We start from the raw sequence: 19,730 nt of genomic DNA, 5'->3' as shown, positions 1-19,730 counted from the left end.
GGCCTCACAAAGCTGGACCCACCCCTGCGATCCTTGACTCTGAAAGACTATGAACAGATAGTGGGTATCTTGGGGCTCTGGGTTCATTGGCCTCCTTTCCAAACTTCTGATCAAGACCCTTGCCCAGCAGCCCTGGGAGCCGGATAGTGGAGGGCTTCAGGTCAGAACACACGATGTTCTCCCTGCAGCCCCAGCAGAGATGCACCAGAGCCACTGGGCCCCAGGCAGGTGGAAGAAGACTGCAGCTGCAGAAAGCGTGTTCAAAGTGTCACTCTAGGAAATGGCAGTGCAGCAAGTGTGAATGCCCCGGGTCAGATATCACTGAGAACGATGTACATATGACCCACTGGGGGCATTTGGTGGTGACCCATAATTGGTCACTGGCTTAAAGGGCTGCTGTGATATGAACTACTACTCAATCAATCGCACATTTGAGAAGGGTGACTCTATGGCATGTGAATCCTATCTCATTTTTCAAGAGGATGCAGAGAGCTCTGATGCTATGGCACTTTTCATAGGTGTTGCATCCAGGCATGGTGGGTCCAGGAAGGCACTGTGTGTGGCTGGGGTTTCTGCACTGCCTCCAGAGAGCTCAGTTACATGTGTCAAGGGCTGTTCAGGGACAAGTATTTGCTTGTGCTGGGAGAGAAGGCAGCTGCAGTCCTTGGGGGCAGTGAAGTGGCTTTGGTTATCTCTGGGTGATTGGGCACTGATTTGCTGCCCTTATCTTGGCATATTTTTAACAAGCTCTAGGAGCCTGCCCCTTGCGCAAGCCAGGGGACAAATTAACAATTAACCAGGAGGTGAGAGAAAGGAAAGAGGCTGGGGCAGCACTCAGCACTCACGGGCTGCCCTCACACACCCCCAGCCCTCTTGGTGGCAGTACTGGGTGAAGGCAGAGCGGGCAGGCTAGGGCTGCTTCCTCTTCGCCCAGGGAGGAACTTGGCCTTCAAAGGGTTCAGCTGAGCCATCCAGGCTCTGGCTTGGGCCCCATCCCTTCACAGGTGTCCAGACACCTGGGATGAACACCTCCCTTGCCAGGGCCTGTCCCGTCCTGCCAGTCTACAGCTCTACCAGTTCTGGAGCATGGTTAGACTGCATTTCCAAGTGCACGGAGCAGCCAGCTCAGTATTTTCTTCAGATGACCCACTGCGTCACAGGTGGCTGAAGAGCCCCTGTGCCCTGGAGGGACACTGGCCAGGACATAGTGGTACCCCTCAAATCTTTTCTGGGACATATGGTGAGGCACGTGCACACACAAATATGCAAACATGTACACATGTAGGTTACAATGGAATCAAGTTCCTCACATCCTGTTCTGTGCCCAGGAAATACATTGAGGTGGCTGGGTAAGCTGAACAGCACCGAATGCAGAGAACGCAAAAGGCCAAGTGCTGGAGTGGGGTGGAGCTCTTGTCAGTTTACTGCTCCTGTGTCTGTGATGCTCTTCTCCCTCAGAGCTCTCAGGGGTCAGGTGAAGCTGAACAGGAACGTCTGCTACCTCCTGCTTTTTGGACTCCACTGCCATAGGCACTGCACTTTGTTTTGGACACCAAGTCCTAGTGGAGGACCAGTAGGAAACAGGAACAAGAGCCTAGAGGGTTCAGGCTGCCTCCAGGAGCCATCTTGCATCTCAGCTGAACCCGTAGTCCAGGGCTCAGCAGAACTGCCAAGGTTGCAGGAGGGAGGCTGGGCGCTGGCTGAGCTCCCCACTCAGTAGGGCCCACTGTCATCTGCAAAGCTGCTGGAAGTCTTTCACCTGTCAGCCTCCACTTCTGTGGGCAAGTAGTCACAGGAGATGCCCTCTCTGGGATCCCAGTTTGTTCACTCGGTAGCATGGCTGCTGCTCTGAGGATGCTTGCCTATGGTCATACGGGTCATTTGTGAATACTTGCCCCACAGCCTGTCTGGCTGCCTGATGGTCAGTTTTCTGACTGTCCCTCAAATCCTGATGGAGATGTGGGGAGACTGAGAATCATTTTATCCTTTAAATTGGAGCGATGTACCTTCCTAAGCATCAGGAAAGAGTAGTGATGCTATAGCCAAGGAGATGGTGTCCAAGAACATGCCACGCACTTGATGTCCTCTGCACTTGTTTAGGCAGAATAGGCATGGTGCCTCATTGCTTGAGAGGTCAAGGCAAAAGTCTCTGCTGGGGATGCAGAGGATCAGGGTAAGGATAACGGCATGTTTGAACATCCACTCACACTATGGAGTAGCCAAAGTTGATGAGGCTGGGAGGCTGTTATTTACCATACCTCTTCTCTCCTAACTTTGAGAAATGTTTTCTGCAAAAATAGAAAAAAAAGCAACCATACTCTCATTCCAGCTCTTCACAAATGCCTAGGGCTGTAGTGTTTCGGGCCCTTGAAGAGATTGGACTATGATCCTCACCCTCTTTCCTTCTGTCAGTTCCACAAGTCTTACCCCCGCAAAGACACCACTCTTAATAATTTTTTTTATTAAAATACTGTTATACCCAGTGGAATGCAGCAGCAATCCTGGTACAGGGTGGCATAATAAAACAGCCATGTTTACATTTTAAATATTTATGATAACTTAAACACATAGACACACATCATGGTCTTTGGCAGAAAACGTTCACAGCACAAAAAATACTTTAAAAGAAATACCAAATATTAATCCAAAATATATTAAGTTGTTTTTTTTTTTTTTTTACCTTTCACAATATTTTTTTGCCTTTTTTTTTCCTTTTTTGCTTTGTAAACAATGCACATGAACCAAGTGTATTTTTCAGCTTTAAACAGAGGTAGGGGGAATTTAAAAAAATATGCAATTGGCCAGCAAATGCAAATGTTTAAAAAGGAAATTCAGGGAACCATGGGAATAAAACAACACATATTGAATCTAAAAACAGTGAAGAAAAAAACACAACAACAAAGAGTTGAGAAAAACTAGAAATAGTAAGGACAAAGCTGCTAAAACCCACCAATTGCTCCTGGGCTTAACTGGGGCACTTTAAGACCAGAAGTCAAAGTCACTGCTGCTGTAGGCTGCCAGGTGGGATCACCTTAGTTCCAAGGGTCTGGCCTGGGTTCCGGGCTGGGGATGGGTAGCTTGAGGAGCCAGCCTCACGGGGCTACTTTGTGATACAGACTCCACTCAGAGGACAATTGACATCTTGTCTCATTGACTAGTTTTCAACATCAGTGTTCCAGACCCTCCAGGTGGGAACAAAGACATTTATGAGAACAAGACAACTTCTCCAGTTTCCTCAGAGAGAACTAGTGCTGGGCAAGGTCACCCATGTGCACAGGTGGGCGTCGCAGATGTCTGTGTATGGTGGCTCATTTCATCTGGCTCAGAGTTTATAATCAAAATGACAGGATGTCCCAGGGACAGAAGCTTCAAAAGGCTGGAGATCCTCTAGGCATTTAAGACAGGGTCTGATGGACAAAAAGAACCAACACCCTGTGTATCAGCCTACATCCAACTCCACGGACCAAGAACTTGAGAAGGAAGAGTAACTGGGAAGCCAGTCAGAAATTTTGGGAACCATGGTAGCAGAGACAATGAGCACAGCCCATGAAGACCAACCTGGACCAAGATGCTGCAGTCTTCTGTTCCATAAGAAAGGGAATTATATACAAACCACACATTGTCCCCCAGTCCACTTGAATGGCCCCCAACCTATTCCAAATGAGGAGTGAAGCTGTGACTTCTGCAAGATTCACACCCTCGACAGTCCCTAAAAGATTCAAGTCTTGTGTTCCCAAGAAGGCAGTGAGGAGCTGAAGAACAGATGAGGTTGGCTAGACACAAACTTAGCCAGAGAAAACCATGGCTGGCTACCCAACTTGGTGCCCATGGACAACCATCCTTGGGAATCAGCTGCCCAAGCCAACACATCCCCTCTGCCTCCTTGCCTAAATGGCGACTGGCAGGGCAGAGGGCGCTCAGACACCTTCTGGGCTTTCTTTTGCTATCCCAGCAGCAGGTATAGAGGGGATCTGCATTCTCCATGGGCACGGGTGGAATGTAGCTTAAGTGGAATCTGCTGGGGTGCTGGTCTCTCAGCAGCACCTCTCCCCTGCAGCACTCCCTCCTGAGCTCCTGGGACTGGATGGTCAAAGGCTGGGGAAAGTAGGGAAGCTGCAGTTGGGGGCTGCTGGAATGGCCGAGTGGCAGAGGAGGGGAGGGCATGATCCAGGGTCCCCAAGGAACCGCCTCCTTTAGATCAGTATCTCCACCATATCTGACAAGTCCTGGACTCTGGATGAAGCTATAGAGTCTGGAGAGAGAAAGAAAACAGGTACATGCCATGAGTGTCACTAGATGGCTCTTTTAAAATCTTGCCCTTTAAGAATTTTTGTAACAAAGACCTTCACCAGATCTTCTCCACTTGGCTGCCCAGGTTCCCACAGTTTGGTCAACCAAGCACAATGCCCTGCTTTTCTCAAGGCTTGGGACGGACCACCCTCTAGTGCGGATGACGTGTTTGTGATTTTGGACTGGTTAGAGGGCTGAAAGGAAGCCATGGAGAGCCCAGAGGGAGAGAAGCTGCAGCATTCTTTTCATGCTTGTGGCTTTCTGAGATCATGAGGCCCAGGCAAATATGCGGAGGCTAATGTGAAAGGGGAGCAGAAGAAGAAAGGGTGTCTTCTCAAGTTTCTCCTTCTCGGCTCCTTCTTTTAAACATTCCCCCACCTCGTGAGTGCCATCAGGATGACTGCACAAGAACCAGCATCTTAGGTATGCAGACTGGCAATGAAGTATGGGAGGAGAGATGGAGGAGGAGGCGGTGCTTTCCACTGGGCCGCTGTGCTTCTCAATTTGGACTCTGTCTTGATTAGGGGTTTCCAATTCCTCTACATATTCACCAACAGCCCTCATGCTTACACTGGGGTCAGCCAGACCTCTCCTCATCCCTCACCATGCAGAGCTCGCCATTAAGGCTGAGCAGTGATCAGGAAGGGTTTGGGGAGAAGGGGCCGTGGGGTCCCACCTCACACCCCAGCACACCCACAGATGGCCCAGCGCAGAAGCCAGGAGGAAGTGGGGGCTCACCCAGAGAGGCTGCCCTCTGGCCACTGCTGCAGCCCGGAAGGCTGTCGGGCTCTGACACCAGGTAAGCAGAGGTGCTCTCTGCAGGGCCATCGGTCTGAGTGCTTCCGTCTCTGCTCCCGTGTTTGGAGTGGGCAGGGAGGAGAGCCACGGCCACCGGCTCCTCCATGGGTGTCCTCTCTGTAGGAAAGGCAGGAGACTGGTGGTTAATGCCTGGCTTACAAGACGGCGCCCCGATGAAGAATAACCCAGTGAACTGGACCTACTGGGCACCTCTCGACCTGCAACAACTCTGTTAAAGCTAAATGCTTCTGTCCCCCTATCCCAGCCCCTTGTACTGGAGAATGAACCCAGGGAACACTGAGCTATATCCTAGCCTTTTTTTTTTTTAACTTTGAGACATGGTCTTGCGGGTTGCCCAGGCTGGCCTTAAACTCCTGCCTCAGCTTCCTGAGTAGCCGGGACCACAGACATACGACACCACAACCAGCTAATGCTTCCATTTTCAAAAGGGAGTAACTATCGGGTTGCATTAGTTTCCAAGTATTTTGAGTGGTGGAACACTTCTATGTTGGTGAAATCTAGGATTTCTGTGGTATCCACTTAGAAGAGCGGAGAAGCCTTTCCTAGAAGGTGTATCTGTACAGAGAGTTCCATTTCACTTGGAAAGTTGGTGGCTGGGGCCTATGGTGATGGAATGCATGGAGACAGGGCTGACACTCCTCGCCACCAGGCAAGACATCGTAGGTGTCAGGCCTTGAGCCAGAGCTAAAGCCAGTCTGCTGAGGAGTCAGGAAGTTCTGGCTCCTAGGAGCCTTGGTTCTGGGAGGAAAGGCCTGGTGTTCTGCGCCCATGCCCAAGAACAACTCGTCTCTGTCCACACTACCAGCCTCTTCTTACCCATCATCAGCCGGGCAGGTGAATCTGCTTGCTGCTCACGTGATGAGAGTCCTTGCCAGCCCTGGGTCCCTGCCGCCGCAGCTGGAAAGATGGATGGCACCGACTTGGCTGGCCGCAGGAAGCCCTGGGCAGCCTTGCCAGGGTCCTTCCTGGAGCGCTGCTGAAGGACCTTGATCACAGCATCCTTCTCCAGGATCTGGGCATGGAGCACCTTTAGCCTGACGAAGGAGACCATGCCCATATGGTCAGATCCACAGAGTCAGTGCCTCCACCCTCCCTACCTTGTACAAGTTGACAGAAAGCCCTCCCTGAGGCCAGGTCGGACCTCCTTGCCCTTACAGTGCAGACTTGGGGTAGAGCTGATGCTCTCAGAGCCTGGCACATGAGGTGCTGGGCCCTTCTCACGTTGCTTAAGAAGGTCAGCAGGGGCGGGATCTAATCTCATTGATGAAAGACAGCAGGGATATGACCCTCAACTTGGAGGGCTACACTGGGGATGGGGTGCAGAGCCTGGATGCCCCAGCACCTGCACAACCAGAGTCTGTGCTTATAACATGCAAGGGCATCTTAGAAGCAGAGGGACTGCTGAGCTGAGTGGGGACAGGGTCCTGTTTACCAGGGATCAAGGACAGAGCAGAGACTGGACACTGTGTCTTAGGTGCCCCGGCCCGCCTGCAATGCCAAACCTGCTTTCCATCTCCTGATGCCTGTGACCCCCGGTGAGTAGTCCCTCATTGAAGCTGCTGCTGGGCGAGGGCTGGGGGGAGTGTCGGATGAGAGTGGTGTCACGCTGGGCGGCTGCAGTGGCAGCTGCATCCATGGCAAACTGTCGCATGGCGCGCTCCTCCAAATACTTCTGCTCCCACTTGGTCATGTCAGCCTCCAGCGCCAGGATCTGCTCCTCCTTCTCCCGAAGTTGTTCTGACAGTCGAAGGGCACTGAGCTCTGGGGACCCACCATTGCTGTTGCCCCCACTGGGGGTGCCCGCCTGTCTCTGCAGAACAAGGAGCATCACATCAAGGCGGAGGTTGGGGTGAGGTGGCCATGGGTCCTCGCGGACACAGGGGACTATATAATAAATTCGCTGGACTGGAACAGGCGTGCTATCAATAACTACCTCTGTGGGAAGGGTAAGGATGGGAGTAGAGACAGAACTATCTGGTTTGTAAACACTGAGAGATGCCTAGACAGAAGCCCAAGGGAAGATAAAGACTCAGGACTAACTTCCTTCCTATCTTGGGCAGGTAGGAAGGTGGCCAGTCTTCTATATGAAAGTTAATAGCAGCTTCTACGTATCCAGGATGCCAGCCTGTGTTATTGCTGAGGACAGGTGACTCCCAAGCCTAGATACAGGCTGAGTGGCAGAGTCTCTGCTGTGATAACTGGGTGAACATGCAGAGGCATGCAGCAGAGGTGGGATGCAGATCAATTGCCCTAGGTCTGACAGGGGCTCCCCGAATCCTCAGAGCGGGCCCTCTGATGCTGCTCCAGCTCTACCTCCCTCACAGGCCTGCTCAGCTCACCTGCTGTGCACGCAGGGCCTTCAGCTCCTGCTCCAGGCGGGTCCGAAGACGCAGCTCCAGCTGCTCTCGCTTCTCACAGGCGGCCTGCAGCTGCCCCAGGGCCTGCTGCAGCCGCTCCACCTTCTCCACATAGGCCTGTTTCTTGCGTAGCTCCTCCTCCGCCCGTGCTGCGCGGGCCTGTGCGTTGCCCAGAGCCTGCTCCAGCAGCTCAGCCCGTCGCCGCTGGTCCTCAATACCACCGCGCAGCAGGGCCATCTCACGCTCCAGCTTCTCCTGCTCCTGCTGCTGCTCGTAGCCTGCAGGTAGGAGAGGGGCCCTGTCAGTGACAGTGACTGCCCTCGCTGGCCCCACTGCCTGTTAGGCTGTTGACAACTCCTCACTCTCTAGAAGCCTAGGAGCTAGCTACAGCGATCAACCCTATTTCACAGGAGAGGAGGAAAAGGCAGGGTGACAGGACCCTTGAGGTAACAACTATGCCACACCACCTCTCTGCTGGGACACTTCTAATTGTGCCAGATGTCACCATCTCCAACACACAGCCACTGTTTCCCTTGAGCTTGGATGACTGAGATGCTCCCTGCCTGAGACTGGTCAAGGAGCACTGTGACTCCCATTTATAGATGAGAAACTGAAAGTTCAGGGGGACTGTGACACGGCCAGTGTTGAGCCGAAGGATAAGGAAGGAAGAGAAAAGTACCATCTGCTGCCCCACATCTTATTTCACTGACGCCTCCAGCCTCTCCAGGTAGGATTTGTGTCCACCACGGACACGAGAAGAAAGGAACATGAGAACAGTGCTGCCAAATGGGAACGGAAGTAGGCCTGATTCTAAAGGCCCAGGCCGTCTGGCGGTAGTGCGGGCCCCTTACCCCTACAGGCCTCCCTCCCAACGTGTGCCCCAGGCTTTATTCTGCAAACCCAGGCTTTCCAGGTTAAGTGCCACACTTCTGTTTATGGTCTGGAATCTAGATGTAGGCAACCAAGCTCATAAAGGAATGCAAGCTCCACAGCACACTCAAAATGACTCTGGCCCAAAGATCTGTGTCTGGGATTCCAGTTTTCCTGACTTTTAAATCATCTTGTTAACTGCCCTGTGGCAAGCTGTGTGTGGTGGCATACCTTGTAATCCCCCCAGCACTCAGGAGGCTGAGGCAGGAGAGTCTTGGTGAGTTTGAGGCCAGCCTGGGCTACATAGTGAGGTCAAGGCCACCCTGAACTACCTCATTGAGATCTTGTCACCAAAACAAAAAAAAACAAAAAACAAAAAACAAAACTGCCTGGGGGAACACTCTGCTTAGTGCTTAGAGAACCTCTCCAAATAGCTGGGCTAAATCACAAGGTCTTCAGCCCAAGCTCTAGGCTAACTCATCCCTGTGCCCTGCCTTTTGGAAGTCTCAGACTGGTCCCCTGAGGAGTGGCTGGCTACTCTGCTAGAGGGAAGGAAAGGACAGGCTGTGAGGTGAGCCTACTGGACCTGTCTCTGGAGCAGCGCTCTGACCCGGTAGACTTTTGTTACAGTGGAATGATTTTACACTGTGCCGTCTAAGCAGTAGCCACTGGCTACTACTGGGCACTTGAAATGCGGCAGGGCGGAGGAACTGAACGCTGTTTATTTTAATCTTTGGGCCATGTGTGAACCTGTCACACTGAACAGCACCCTCAGCACACAGAAAGGGCATTCACTGACTCAGGGCAGGAAACGGAGGGCATAGAGGCAACCCTGGCTTACTCCGGAATTCTGAAGCTGGCTGCTTCATTCTGGGGCATGGAGGGAAAAGGCGTGGGAGAACAATGATAAAGAAATGGATCCCTTACATTTGGTCAGTCGGGGAGGAAGCGGGCAGCTTTGGACGCAGGTGGACTCATAGAGGTGCTCCCTACAGTTTAGAATCCCAGCCTCAGCATGACCAGGAGTTAGGGCACTGTCCTATCTTACAGTCCGGGACCTGAGGCTCTGGTGAGAAGACAAGGGGGGTGCAGAGAGCTGCCAGGCTTCAGGATTCCCAGAGGGCCACACTCTGAACCAGGGCTGCCAGGCACCATGAACGGAAAAGGTCAGCCAGACGTTCTCCTGCAAAACTGCTGGGGCTCCCTTACTCCTTGGCGTGGCGGGGCCAGGGGACCCAGCCTTCTGCTTCCAGAAATTTCCTGCAGCTTTGTACAGCCTCTAAGGGGCCCTGGCCTTGAGCTGGGAGGCGGGGCCTTGGGGGCCTCGAGCACCTAAGAAAACCGTGGGGCTGCTGCCAGTAGGCAGCCTCAGGAAGGCGTGTAAGGGGCTAGTGAGGAATGCGCCCGCCGAAGGGTCAGGGCAATGCCCGCTCTCCCGCCCTTCTGCCCCAGTGCTTGCCGGGCCTCCTCCTCCCGGAGCTCGCGGCCGAAGGGCGCCAGGCTGCAGCGCTCGCGGCGGGAGGCTGGCCGGGAGCGGAACAGCCGGGCGGCTCAGGAATGCTCGGCATTCAGGTCACCCGCGGCTGCCTGAGAGATTAATGGCCCCAGCGAGAAGCCAAGAACAGCCTGGCGCTCGCTTGCTCCCCAGGGAGCGGAAACGCCGCCTGGCCGGCCCCCCTCCTCTCCCATTCGCAGGCTTCCAGAAACCGCCCCCCCCATTTCCTTTCTTTGGCAGCCAGGCCCTAAAAGCCTCCCCCAAAAAGCACCCCCACCTGCCTCGCCTACCAGCTCCAGCTCTCCAGATCCCCGAGGTAACCCCCAGAGCTGCACTGCCCCCCACCGTCCCTTTCAGGGACCCTGACATGGGGGTGGGGGTGGGAACCTCACTCAGCCAGGCCAGTACAGGCTGGCCTACCTCCTGCCAACCTGGTCAGTCGGCTTGGCCTTTGTTTCCCCATTCCCAACCCCAGCAGGTACTGGTGGAGGCTCTGTCCAGGGCTGAGTCCTCTTGCAAGGAAGAGGGGTGCTGCCGGCCAGACTTGGCCCTCATGCCGCTTCTGGGCACTCATGCTCTCCGACAGTAGGGTTTCTGATGGGTTCATTCCTAAAGCCACCTGACCCAGAAACCAACCGTTCCCATCCCCGTGAGACTGAGCTTCGCCTGCTGCTGAGCTCAGGTTCCCTCTGTGCCCCCAGCCCCTCCATGTACCCTCACTGGTGCCATCTAACTGCATCTCCATCCCTGCTGTCCCCCACCTCCCCGCCAGGGACCTCCCCAGTACCAGTCTCTGGGATCATGCACACCCTTGAGCTCAGGCTTCTGCTTCAAGCTCATTCCCACCTTCCCGACCTTCCTTCCACTTCCTGGACCTGTTCTCTCCCTCTGCTCAAATCCCTGCCAGGTGCTTAGCCCAATTTTAATACAAACAGATGAAGGAAAGAGGGAGGAAGGAGTGGACCAGACAGCAAACTCATCTATCCTTCAAGGAAGACCACACCCCTCCTTCAGAGAAGCCCCCCGAGCCCCTTCTTTAGATTGTTGGCAGCTTTGCTATGGCCCAGCTCCACCAGACTTCCCCACTTCTCACATTCCCATGTTCAGCCTTTCTGTTGTCTGGACTCCCCAGAAAACTCTGATTCTTCATTCTCCTGGCTCAGGGCTCCCCCCACCCCATGCTCTTCTGCAGCAGAAACCCTGCACTGATGGTCAGTGTCACAGCTCAGCAAATCACTGTGCACAGCTCCCCCGCGTGTATCAACTGCTCTTCCTGATAAATATAGAACCAGACCTTACTCCTCTTTGGAAGCCACCCCTCCCCTGAGGTCTAGTCTGGTGCTGGGCTCTGCCTAAAGTACTACTTTCCAAGGGAGAGGGCCACCCCCATCCAGAGGGGCCACTGTGGTCTCATTATCTGCACACCAGGCCAGGCTTCTCCACACGACCCCTACTCACTCTGAGCAAGCAGCTTGGCCACCATGTCTTGACTGCCCGCCTGGGCCTCCTGTGTCTTGCTTGCCAGGCGGCGGTTTGCAGATTCCAATCTCTCTGTTACAAATGAAGGGCAGATGTTTTAGTGTCTGGCAACATTGCCTGCCTGGGGTCTTCCCTGGGGCCCTACTGATGGGGCTGCTCCCTCTGAACTGGAGGTAGGCTCATAGGGAGACCAAGCTCGGTCACCCAGGAGGAAACACACCCTGTGGAGGCCACACATTGTGGGCTCCATGCCGTGCTCCAAGGCCCAGGACACAGACAAGGATCTTTCCATCAGGGTGTCTTCTAAAGAGTCTTAGCTTGGCCTCGGAGTCAATTTGCACTTATGTTTGCAGAGAACAGAGACTTGGGATTTTCCCCTAGAACAGCAAAGCTCGGCAGATGCTCCCAGCTCTCGCACCATGTGCCCAGCTCTCACCTCGAAGATCGCGGTTGAAGTCCTGCAACCGCCTCATTTCACTGTCCATCTTATTCCGCATGGTCTTCTCCAGGGCCTCGCGCTTGGAAGAGGCTCTTGTCAGGCTCTCATGGGCTTCAGAGAGCCGCTGGATTTCACTCTCCAGCTGCAAAAGGCATAAGCAGAGCTGAAGGAAGGACAGGGCTCCCAGGGACCGATCCCAGGCAGACCTGCCACTCTACACCGAGAAAGAGAGAGGAGAGAGGGGAAAAAGAGCACAAAACCGAAGTGGCTCTAGTGGGACGGTCAGAAGCCTGCAGCCTCCTGAGGGCCAGACTGCTGGGACCAGCACCAAGGGTCCCATCTGCTGCCCAAAGGACCAGATGCTGACTGTGCCCTGGCCAGGAACTCAGCAAGGGCCTGCCTTCAGGGCAACTAAATACAGCTTTGCTGTGGCCATTGTGCAGAAAGCAGCATTTTACTGTTGGCTGGTCTGCCGAGAAATCTGAGCACAAGAGGGCCAGGGTGAGTGTGTTCTGGATGGTCCGATCCATGCCCAACATGACAGGCAGGCCCGAGGCTATATGCTAAAGCTTAACCTCAGCTCACAACTGTAAGCCTTCACTCAAGAAAGAGGCACCAGCCCTGGGCCTGAGCTGCTCTGTCTGCAGTCTCTGTTTCCCGCTCTGCCACTGACCACGCAGAGGGCCACCCTGGCCCCAACCGCCCGTCCCACTTGGCTGCCGCGGGCCCCACACGTGCTCCTAGCTGGCTTGCCATGCCAACAAGTGCCTTTTTTTTCCAAGAGGAGGGACTTTCTCTTTGGCCTGGAACAGACTGGCTGTTGTGTGGGGGACACAAAGAGCTCTCTGTGGGAGGTGTCCAAGGGAGGGACTGTGTGCAGGGCCAGGGTGTGAGTGAGCAGGGAGCTGGTGAATGAGCTCTTTCTAACCACCACTGGCCAGCAACTGCTCATGCTCTAGGCCCGCGCTGGAGGCCTCTCGGCTGTTCCCCAGCTGTCTCGAGTCAGCTGGGGAGGCGCACGAGGAGTGAAGCGGGTGGAGGCCAGAGAGAGAAATCCAACCAGATGCCGGCTCTCAGACTCCTGTGCCTCCCCACCCTGTCTTCGACCCCAGCAAGCCTACCTTTTCAATGCGGCTCCCTTTTTCTGCCGAGCTCTCCAGCTCCCTCTGCAGCCTCTCATTGTCCCTCTGCAGCCTGGCATTCTCTCTCAACACAGCCTCCATCTGGGTCAGGTGGGCACTCCCTACGGTGGCCAAGGAGGCCTGGGCACTTGCGGGTCCCTCCACTCCCAGAGGGCCATGACTGAGAACTGCCGGATGTGGGGGGAGAGTGTGCTCCTGGGGCTGCTGCAGGTACTGGTACTGCTGCTGCTGCTGGAGGAACACAGGAGGCACCTGGGCCTGCAGGATCCTGGCAAACAGAAGACAGGACACTCAGAGCTCACGGACCCCCACGACTAATATTAATAAACTGTTAACACCAGTTTCCGCCTCTCTAGTATTAAGACAGTGACCAGTGCGAAGGCCCCTTCCCAAACGGTGGCTGCCCAAGACTCCCCAGGGTTGGAGGGGATGAACGTCAAGGTGTCCTGCGCTGCCTCACTAGGGCTGAGGCCTTGGGGATCCCCCCAAGCCATCCTAGGCCTCACAAGAACTACTGCTTCACTGAGGCATTTTTTAAAATGCACCCTTGAGCTTTCTAATCAATAAAAGTTTCTTTTTAGTTCTAGAAGCTAATGGATTATAACTAAACCAATAGTCTCCCAAGGCTCCAGGGCAATTGGGTGGCTGGGTCCAGCAGCTGCCTTGTGTCTGTCACAAGTCCTCAGTTTCAGGTTCACTGAAGAAGCACATTCAAGTTTTCTCCCTCCCTCCAGGTCTTGGTACCCATCCTCTCAACTCCCAAGACATTCCTAGAGGGCTGTGGCTAAGGTGACGGCAGTAAGACAGGTAAGAGTGTGACACATAAGGTTCAGATCCCAGCTCCCGCTGTTAGACCTCAGGCAGATGCCTCACGCCCAGTGAGGCCATTCCCCTGCTGTATCAAGAGGGGTCTCCCACCTCCCAGGTAAGGGCTGGTGGATGTGGAGACACAGAGGGCACTCCCTTAATGGCGGGTCACCCAGCTCTCCCAGGAGGGACCTGGGCCTGCTCTAAGTGTACAGTATGAGGGCTGCCTTTTGATTAACATGCTGCAGAGATCAAGGGGCAGGGTTTTGCTGGTTCATGGTACAGGCATGCCATCACCCTCAGGGTTCTGTGCTGAAGAGGCATGGGGAGTCAAAGGGTCTTGTGACTCCAAATGTCACAACTGCTTCCATTTCAGGAAGAAACTTTTCAAGCTTTAGAAACCCATGAAAACAATTCCACTCCTGAGTCCATCTGCTCCGCACCCATATCTTGTAGCCTAGGCCTCCCTCTGCTCTTTTGAGGATCCTAAGCTCAAGTCCCTGTCCCCAGCGCCCAACAGTCTCATTGGTCAGCCGAAAGGAGAACAGCAGGTGCGTTTCCCTGCTACCTAAAGTAAAGCTTCCAGTGACAGCTGGGCAGGGCTCTGTGCCTGTGGAATGGCCCAACTGCTGTCTCTGCTAATGTGGCCATTCCCAGGGTAGCTTCTGAAACCTGCTGCCCCTGCATGGGCCCGGCGGACACAGCAGCATTCTCTGGGGATGACTGAGCTGCAGGAAAGAACAGAGTCTCCTTCCCCGCCACACTTGCTTTCCCTTTCCCTTGTTCCCCCTTCCCTTTTTGTTCTCCTTAAAACAGGCTGCTTCCCTGCTATGATGTTATCACTTCCTGACTGGTCCCAAAGAAGAAACCTCGACTCAGCTTCCCAAACTCTTCCTGGCCAGCCCTGAGCAGAGAGATGAGGTGGGAATCCGGAGGGCCTGGAGCTGGAGCAAGCCCACGAGACTTCACTCCAGGGTTCTTGCACACCAGCGCTGTCATGCTACTGACTCATTTCTCGAGAGCAAGGACAGGCATCTTCCCCAGAAAAGGCCGAACGGTGGGAAAGTGAATGACTAAATGGAGACTCAGCGCGAGAAGAGAATCAGACTTTGACCCTGAGCCACCACAGGGAGTTCATAAATCCATGACCCACTCTGGCAGGGTTCCCTGGACACCCCCAATGGAAGATGCAACAGTGATGGATGTGTCTGCCTCTCTGGAGAAGGTGCTGAGCCCGGTGGGATGCCTGAGGCACAGCCTCATCCAGGAAGCCTCATGTCTGAAATGTTCTGCTTTCCCGCCTCTGGGCCCCTCACTTCCATTCTGGCCCTTATGCTCCCTTTCTCTGCATGCAGCCATGTGTTACCCTTGTGTTCACCTGTTGAAGTTTAATCAGATCATGTCCTCTCAGGGCTTCCCTTCACACTCAAGAATCAGACTAACACCCTCTCCTGAGCCTCCACAAAAGGGAGCTCATCTGGACCCAGCCTCCTCTCCCACTACGAGCTATAGGCACGTGGAAAAGCAGGAAAGGAAATGAACAGTAGTGACAGAACAGCCCTGACAGAGCGGTTTCTAGGGTGAACCCCTGGTTCTTCTGGTCCCATTGGGACTACCTCTCCCCGTTGTCCACTGAAACACAAACAAAACCTCCAGGGAGGCCATGCATCTTCTTTCTACTTGGGAACAACATGGCAGTGACTCTCATTCTTTGTCTTCTGGAGGTTCTTCCACAGTCTTGCCCCCAACCCTTGCTACAATTCCGATCTCCTGGGAACCCTAGTTACTTGCTGCTCCTGCTAAGCGGACAGTAGTGTCTGTGAGCCAAAGCAATGGTGTTAACTTCCTATGTGACCTTGGTTACATCCTCTCCCTTCAAGGAAGAGGGGGTTATATCAGGCAACCTCGAGCTGGTAGCGGTGAAGCGGGCTAGGGATCTTGTCAGCTCGAACTCCTTGCCAGGGGAGGAGACTACACTGGAAGCAAGCCAGAGCTTGAAAGGCCACGGTGGGTGCAGTTACCTGACTTCAGCATGCTGGAAGTGCGGGCTGCCTCGGGTGCGGTACCTTGGGTCAGCAACAGCAGCGGTCTCATGAGGCAGGACAACGTGTGGGTACTGTGGTGGGGGTCCACGGGACTCTGGGGCCTCAGCAGGAGGACCCCGGAGTGGAGGGCCCTGCTGGCTGCGAGCCAGCTGTGGGAAGCTGTGAGAGGAGCTCATGTGGTTGGGGACGCGGGCACCGTTCCTCTCCAAGGACAGCTGCAGGAGCCGTTCACTCAGCGAGCGCACATGCCCGTGCCTCAGCTCCCGCAGGGCTTCATCCTGCCGGTGGCTGCCTCCTGGGGCCCCACGAGGGTCCCGTTCTGCAACGTGTGGCCGTGGCCCTGCGTGCTGGGCTGCATAGTACTGCGAGTGGGCTTTGGCCTCCTCATAGGTAGGCAGCTCCTCACCCTTGCTGGGCTGTGGGCACAGCCGGTAGAGGGTGTTCTCTGCCAGGTGGGTCTCACCACCCTGGTGCTCCTGGCCCTGGGGCTCCTGCCTGGTGGCCTGCTGTAGCACCTGATTGTCCTCGGGTGCCAAGATTTCCAGGGAGGTCTGGGGGCTCCCCGTGCCCCCAGCGCCAGCCCCACCCCGCAGGGCCTGCTGCTGGATGGCTAGCAGTGTGCGCGTCTCTGTCAGGTTGCCATAGCGCAGCTGCTCCTGGATGAGGCGGTGCAGGACTGTCCCTGAGGAGTCTTCCAGCGTCCTCATGCTTCTCTGGCTTGCACACACCTTCCTAGACAGTGGCCAGCAGGCACCTGGACCCAGAGCACCTGGACGGAGGGTGGGGAGAGAAATTAGTGGAAGCACATGAGAAAGGGGACAACCTTCCATTACAGTCTGGTTGCAAGCATAATGTACAGAGGAAGGCTGCGGTAGGTGCGTTTCACACAAGCCCGGGTTCAACTGCTAATGTTGCCCCCACTACTCAAGCAAATTACCTAACCTCCAACCCTCAGTTTCTCCATTAAAAAAAAAAAAAAGAATACTGCTTGCCACATGGTTGGGCTTTAAAAGAGACAACAACTATTGAGCTCCTGGTACACTGTAAATCCTTGGCAAATGATTACCATTGTAATGACATTTACCGAGAGTTACTAATCCTCGAGAAATCTGACAGCAAACCAGAAAGTAATCTAACAGAAACCACAGCCCCCTGAAGTAGCCACCCGGCGCACATCCTCATGGATGACTCCATGGCCAGCTTAGCTCAGATCTAACCACGTAGCTGTACAGACCAGAAATCAACAGAGTCCCCATTTAAAGAATGAATTAACCGCGTGATAAAGAATGAACTAATCCCACAGGAGCCTGGGCAAACAATTCCCAGCTCCCTCTAGAATGAAGATGCCTTGTGGCCACAGTGCTACCCCCATGAGCCATCCACAGGCTTCCCCTACTCTTCCTGAGCCAGAGAACTCCTAGAGGACAGCCTGGGCCCCGCTTCACCAAAGGCTGCTGATAAAATGAACCTGGCCCTCCTTGTCATGGGTGACCTTGGCAGTCACTGCGCAAAGTGAACAAGGAAAGGGAGAAACTGCATCTGAATTGGCGAAAAGAATGAAAACAAGCAAGGCCCTATACAACAGGACAATGGTTTGTGAGATGAGGCAAAAACGGTTTGCAGGCCAGCCACCTAGTGAGGGCTCACAGAAATGGCAAGAGAGCCAGGGCGAAGAAAGAAAGGCGTGTCGCCCTCGCTATGATTATCCCTCTCTGCACACACTTGCAGCCTGGAAAAGACCCCTAAGAGCATGCAGGGTGGACACTCAGTAGGGCTCTTGGCAGCAGTAACAGCCTTACAGGTCTGAAGGTCAGCAACTGTGGGCCTAAGGTTTGGGGACAGTACCCAAGCAAATAGTTCCCTTCTCTGCCTGGGCTCCCAAAGGCTCATGGCCAGGAAGCTGCCTGCCAGCTTCCTTTCCACGGCCTCCTCCAACACAAACCTCTACACCGAGATCCAGGGAAAAACAAACAAAATCCGTGCTGCAACAGGCCCTGTGTGTAAGGGAGGCGGAGGGAGAGGGGAATGTGGCCTCTCCTCTGCCGCAAAACCAGCCCTGGTGCCCTGCCTCAGTTTGGGCTTGGCACGTTAGCATAGCAGCCATTCCCAATCTTCTCCGCCACTCCCAGGCCTTCGGCTGCCCAGATCGGGGGGGGGGGGGGCGAGCCATGGATATCGTCTCATGAGAAGGGGGGGGGGGGGGGGAGGTAGGGGGGTGAGCCTGCACCCGATCATCGTCCCCACCCCCAATACTCCCGTAGCAGGGACAAAACAAGCAACCAGGAGTCAACTCGCACCGAGTTTCATCTGCGGGGCATTTCCTAGTTTAATCACTGTCTGGGCTGACTCCTGCTGAGGAGGATCCGGGAGCGGCGAGAAGGAATGCAGAACCTTCCGGAGATTCCAGGCGCGCCAACAGTGTGCCAGGACTGGGAGGCAGGCACATCCCCAAGGCCTCTCATCTCAAATTTGTCCCAGTCAAACCCCAGAAATCCACAATCTTTCTGATACCGAAGGTCTGAGCCGTTACTAAACTCGGTTTCCCTTACCAGAGCAGTGCGCCTCTACCGAGGTAGCGCGCTGCGCCCTCTGAAAGCCACCTTGCCGAGCAAGCGCGCACCTCCAGCCTCGCCTGGGCTCGCGCTCGCCGAAAGAACCACAGCTAGTGTCCAAATCAGATCGCACCGGCCAAGGGTCCAGCCCTGCCTCGATCCGGGGAGGATCCGAGCCCCGGCAGACGCCAGTACACAACGGACGAGCTGGCGAGGGTAGCCCGCAGCCGAGAGAGGTCTTTAAGCGTCGCGGGTCCACCTCCCTCGCTCCCTCCCAGCCCTCTTTGTTTTCCAAATACTCCAGCGCTGACGTCACCGGACTGGACAGCAGGCTGCATTCTTTCTAAGTGAGAGCCAGTTCGTGGCTCCAGAAAGGATTTTCCAAGGAAGACAAAGAGGAATTCTTGGGCCACTGGGGGACACAAGACACCTGTGCCCCCTGCTTTGCCAAATCAACCACGAGGGCCCTACAGCCTGAACCCCACGAGGCGCTTGCAGCCGCGGTCCACGCCTCCCAAGTTCGACCCACCAGCCGAAACCTCCCTGCGCTCTCCAAATGTGTCCCCTCCTCCAGCCCCGGGGGATCCGAGAGCCTTCCAGACCCCAGCCCCAAGCGCGCCGTGCAGCGCTTCCTGGGCGAGCGGCCCTCGCCTCGCGCAGCCGCCGCCTCGAAAGCGCACACTGCACCCAGAAGGAAGAACGCGCGGGCCGTGCTCCGGCTCCGAGAGGGGGCCGGGCGCGGGTACCCAGGCTCTCGAGGCGGCTTTGCCTACCGTGCGGGCCGCGGGTGCCTGGCGCGCTCAGCCCGGACGTCCCAGCCCGGCTCGCCCGGCTCTGCTCGGCGGCGGAGGTGCGCACTCGGCAGCGGCGCCGACGCTCTGGCTGCTCGCGCCGGAGCGCGCAGCCTCTGGGTCGGTCCGCGGTGGAGGCGGCAGCTATGCCAGGAATGTGAGAGTTTCAGGTTCCCCCTCGGGATCAAAGCGAACCACAAATAACCTCTCGGCGCGCCGCCCTCCTCCGCCCTCCGCCTCCTCTCACTCCCCCTCTGGCCGCCGCCTTTCTCCGGGAGGCGGCGCTGGTGGCACTGGACCGGCTCACGCTCGGTCCCCGGCCCGGGGGCCCACGGTCGCGCGGTGCCCCCTCCCCCACTCTCCATCGGAGCCTCTGGGGACGATTTAATCCAGCTCAGCCCCTGACTGCCGTCCCTCCCCATACCTGCCTCGCTCTCACCTGTGGTCCCTAAAACTAGGCGGCACGGCGCCTACGCTGAGCACCGCGCGTCCGGTCTTGCTGCGCGAGGGACCGGGTGAACGACTGCAAGGACGTCCACAGCCGCTCTCCTCGCACCCTCCCCCGTGAAGAGCTGCGGAACCTCTTCCCTAACCCCCTGGGTTTTCACCCCAGCGGCAACCTTTGAATTGCGTTTTTATTGTTT

General features: G+C 55.4%; 1 protein-coding gene across 2 annotated transcripts; it reads right to left on the bottom strand.

Moving 5' to 3' along the window:
• Positions 1-2,444: 2,444 nt before the first annotated feature.
• Positions 2,445-19,256, bottom strand: Amotl2 (angiomotin like 2). Of its 2 annotated transcripts, none has more exons than XM_005406800.2 (10): positions 19,069-19,256; positions 15,720-16,512; positions 12,871-13,159; positions 11,747-11,891; positions 11,290-11,382; positions 7,449-7,744; positions 6,612-6,919; positions 5,926-6,143; positions 5,029-5,205; positions 2,445-4,252 (listed from the first exon to the last, which is right to left on the bottom strand). In XM_005406800.2, the coding sequence occupies exons 2-10, from the start codon at positions 16,448-16,450 to the stop codon at positions 4,194-4,196; spliced, it is 2,316 nt and encodes a 771-aa protein (XP_005406857.1). In that variant the 5' UTR covers positions 16,451-16,512; positions 19,069-19,256; the 3' UTR covers positions 2,445-4,193. The 2 variants fall into 2 exon arrangements, with proteins under 2 accessions (XP_005406857.1, XP_013361245.1); XM_013505791.1 differs by lacking the exon at positions 19,069-19,256 and adding an exon at positions 18,293-18,529.
• Positions 19,257-19,730: the final 474 nt, after the last annotated feature.

This window comes from Chinchilla lanigera, unplaced genomic scaffold (genome assembly GCF_000276665.1).
Source record: "Chinchilla lanigera isolate Chin_1 unplaced genomic scaffold, ChiLan1.0 scaffold00100, whole genome shotgun sequence".
In the NCBI taxonomy this organism is placed as follows: domain Eukaryota; kingdom Metazoa; phylum Chordata; class Mammalia; order Rodentia; family Chinchillidae; genus Chinchilla; species Chinchilla lanigera.
This window is presented reverse-complemented; position numbering and strand designations above follow the sequence as displayed.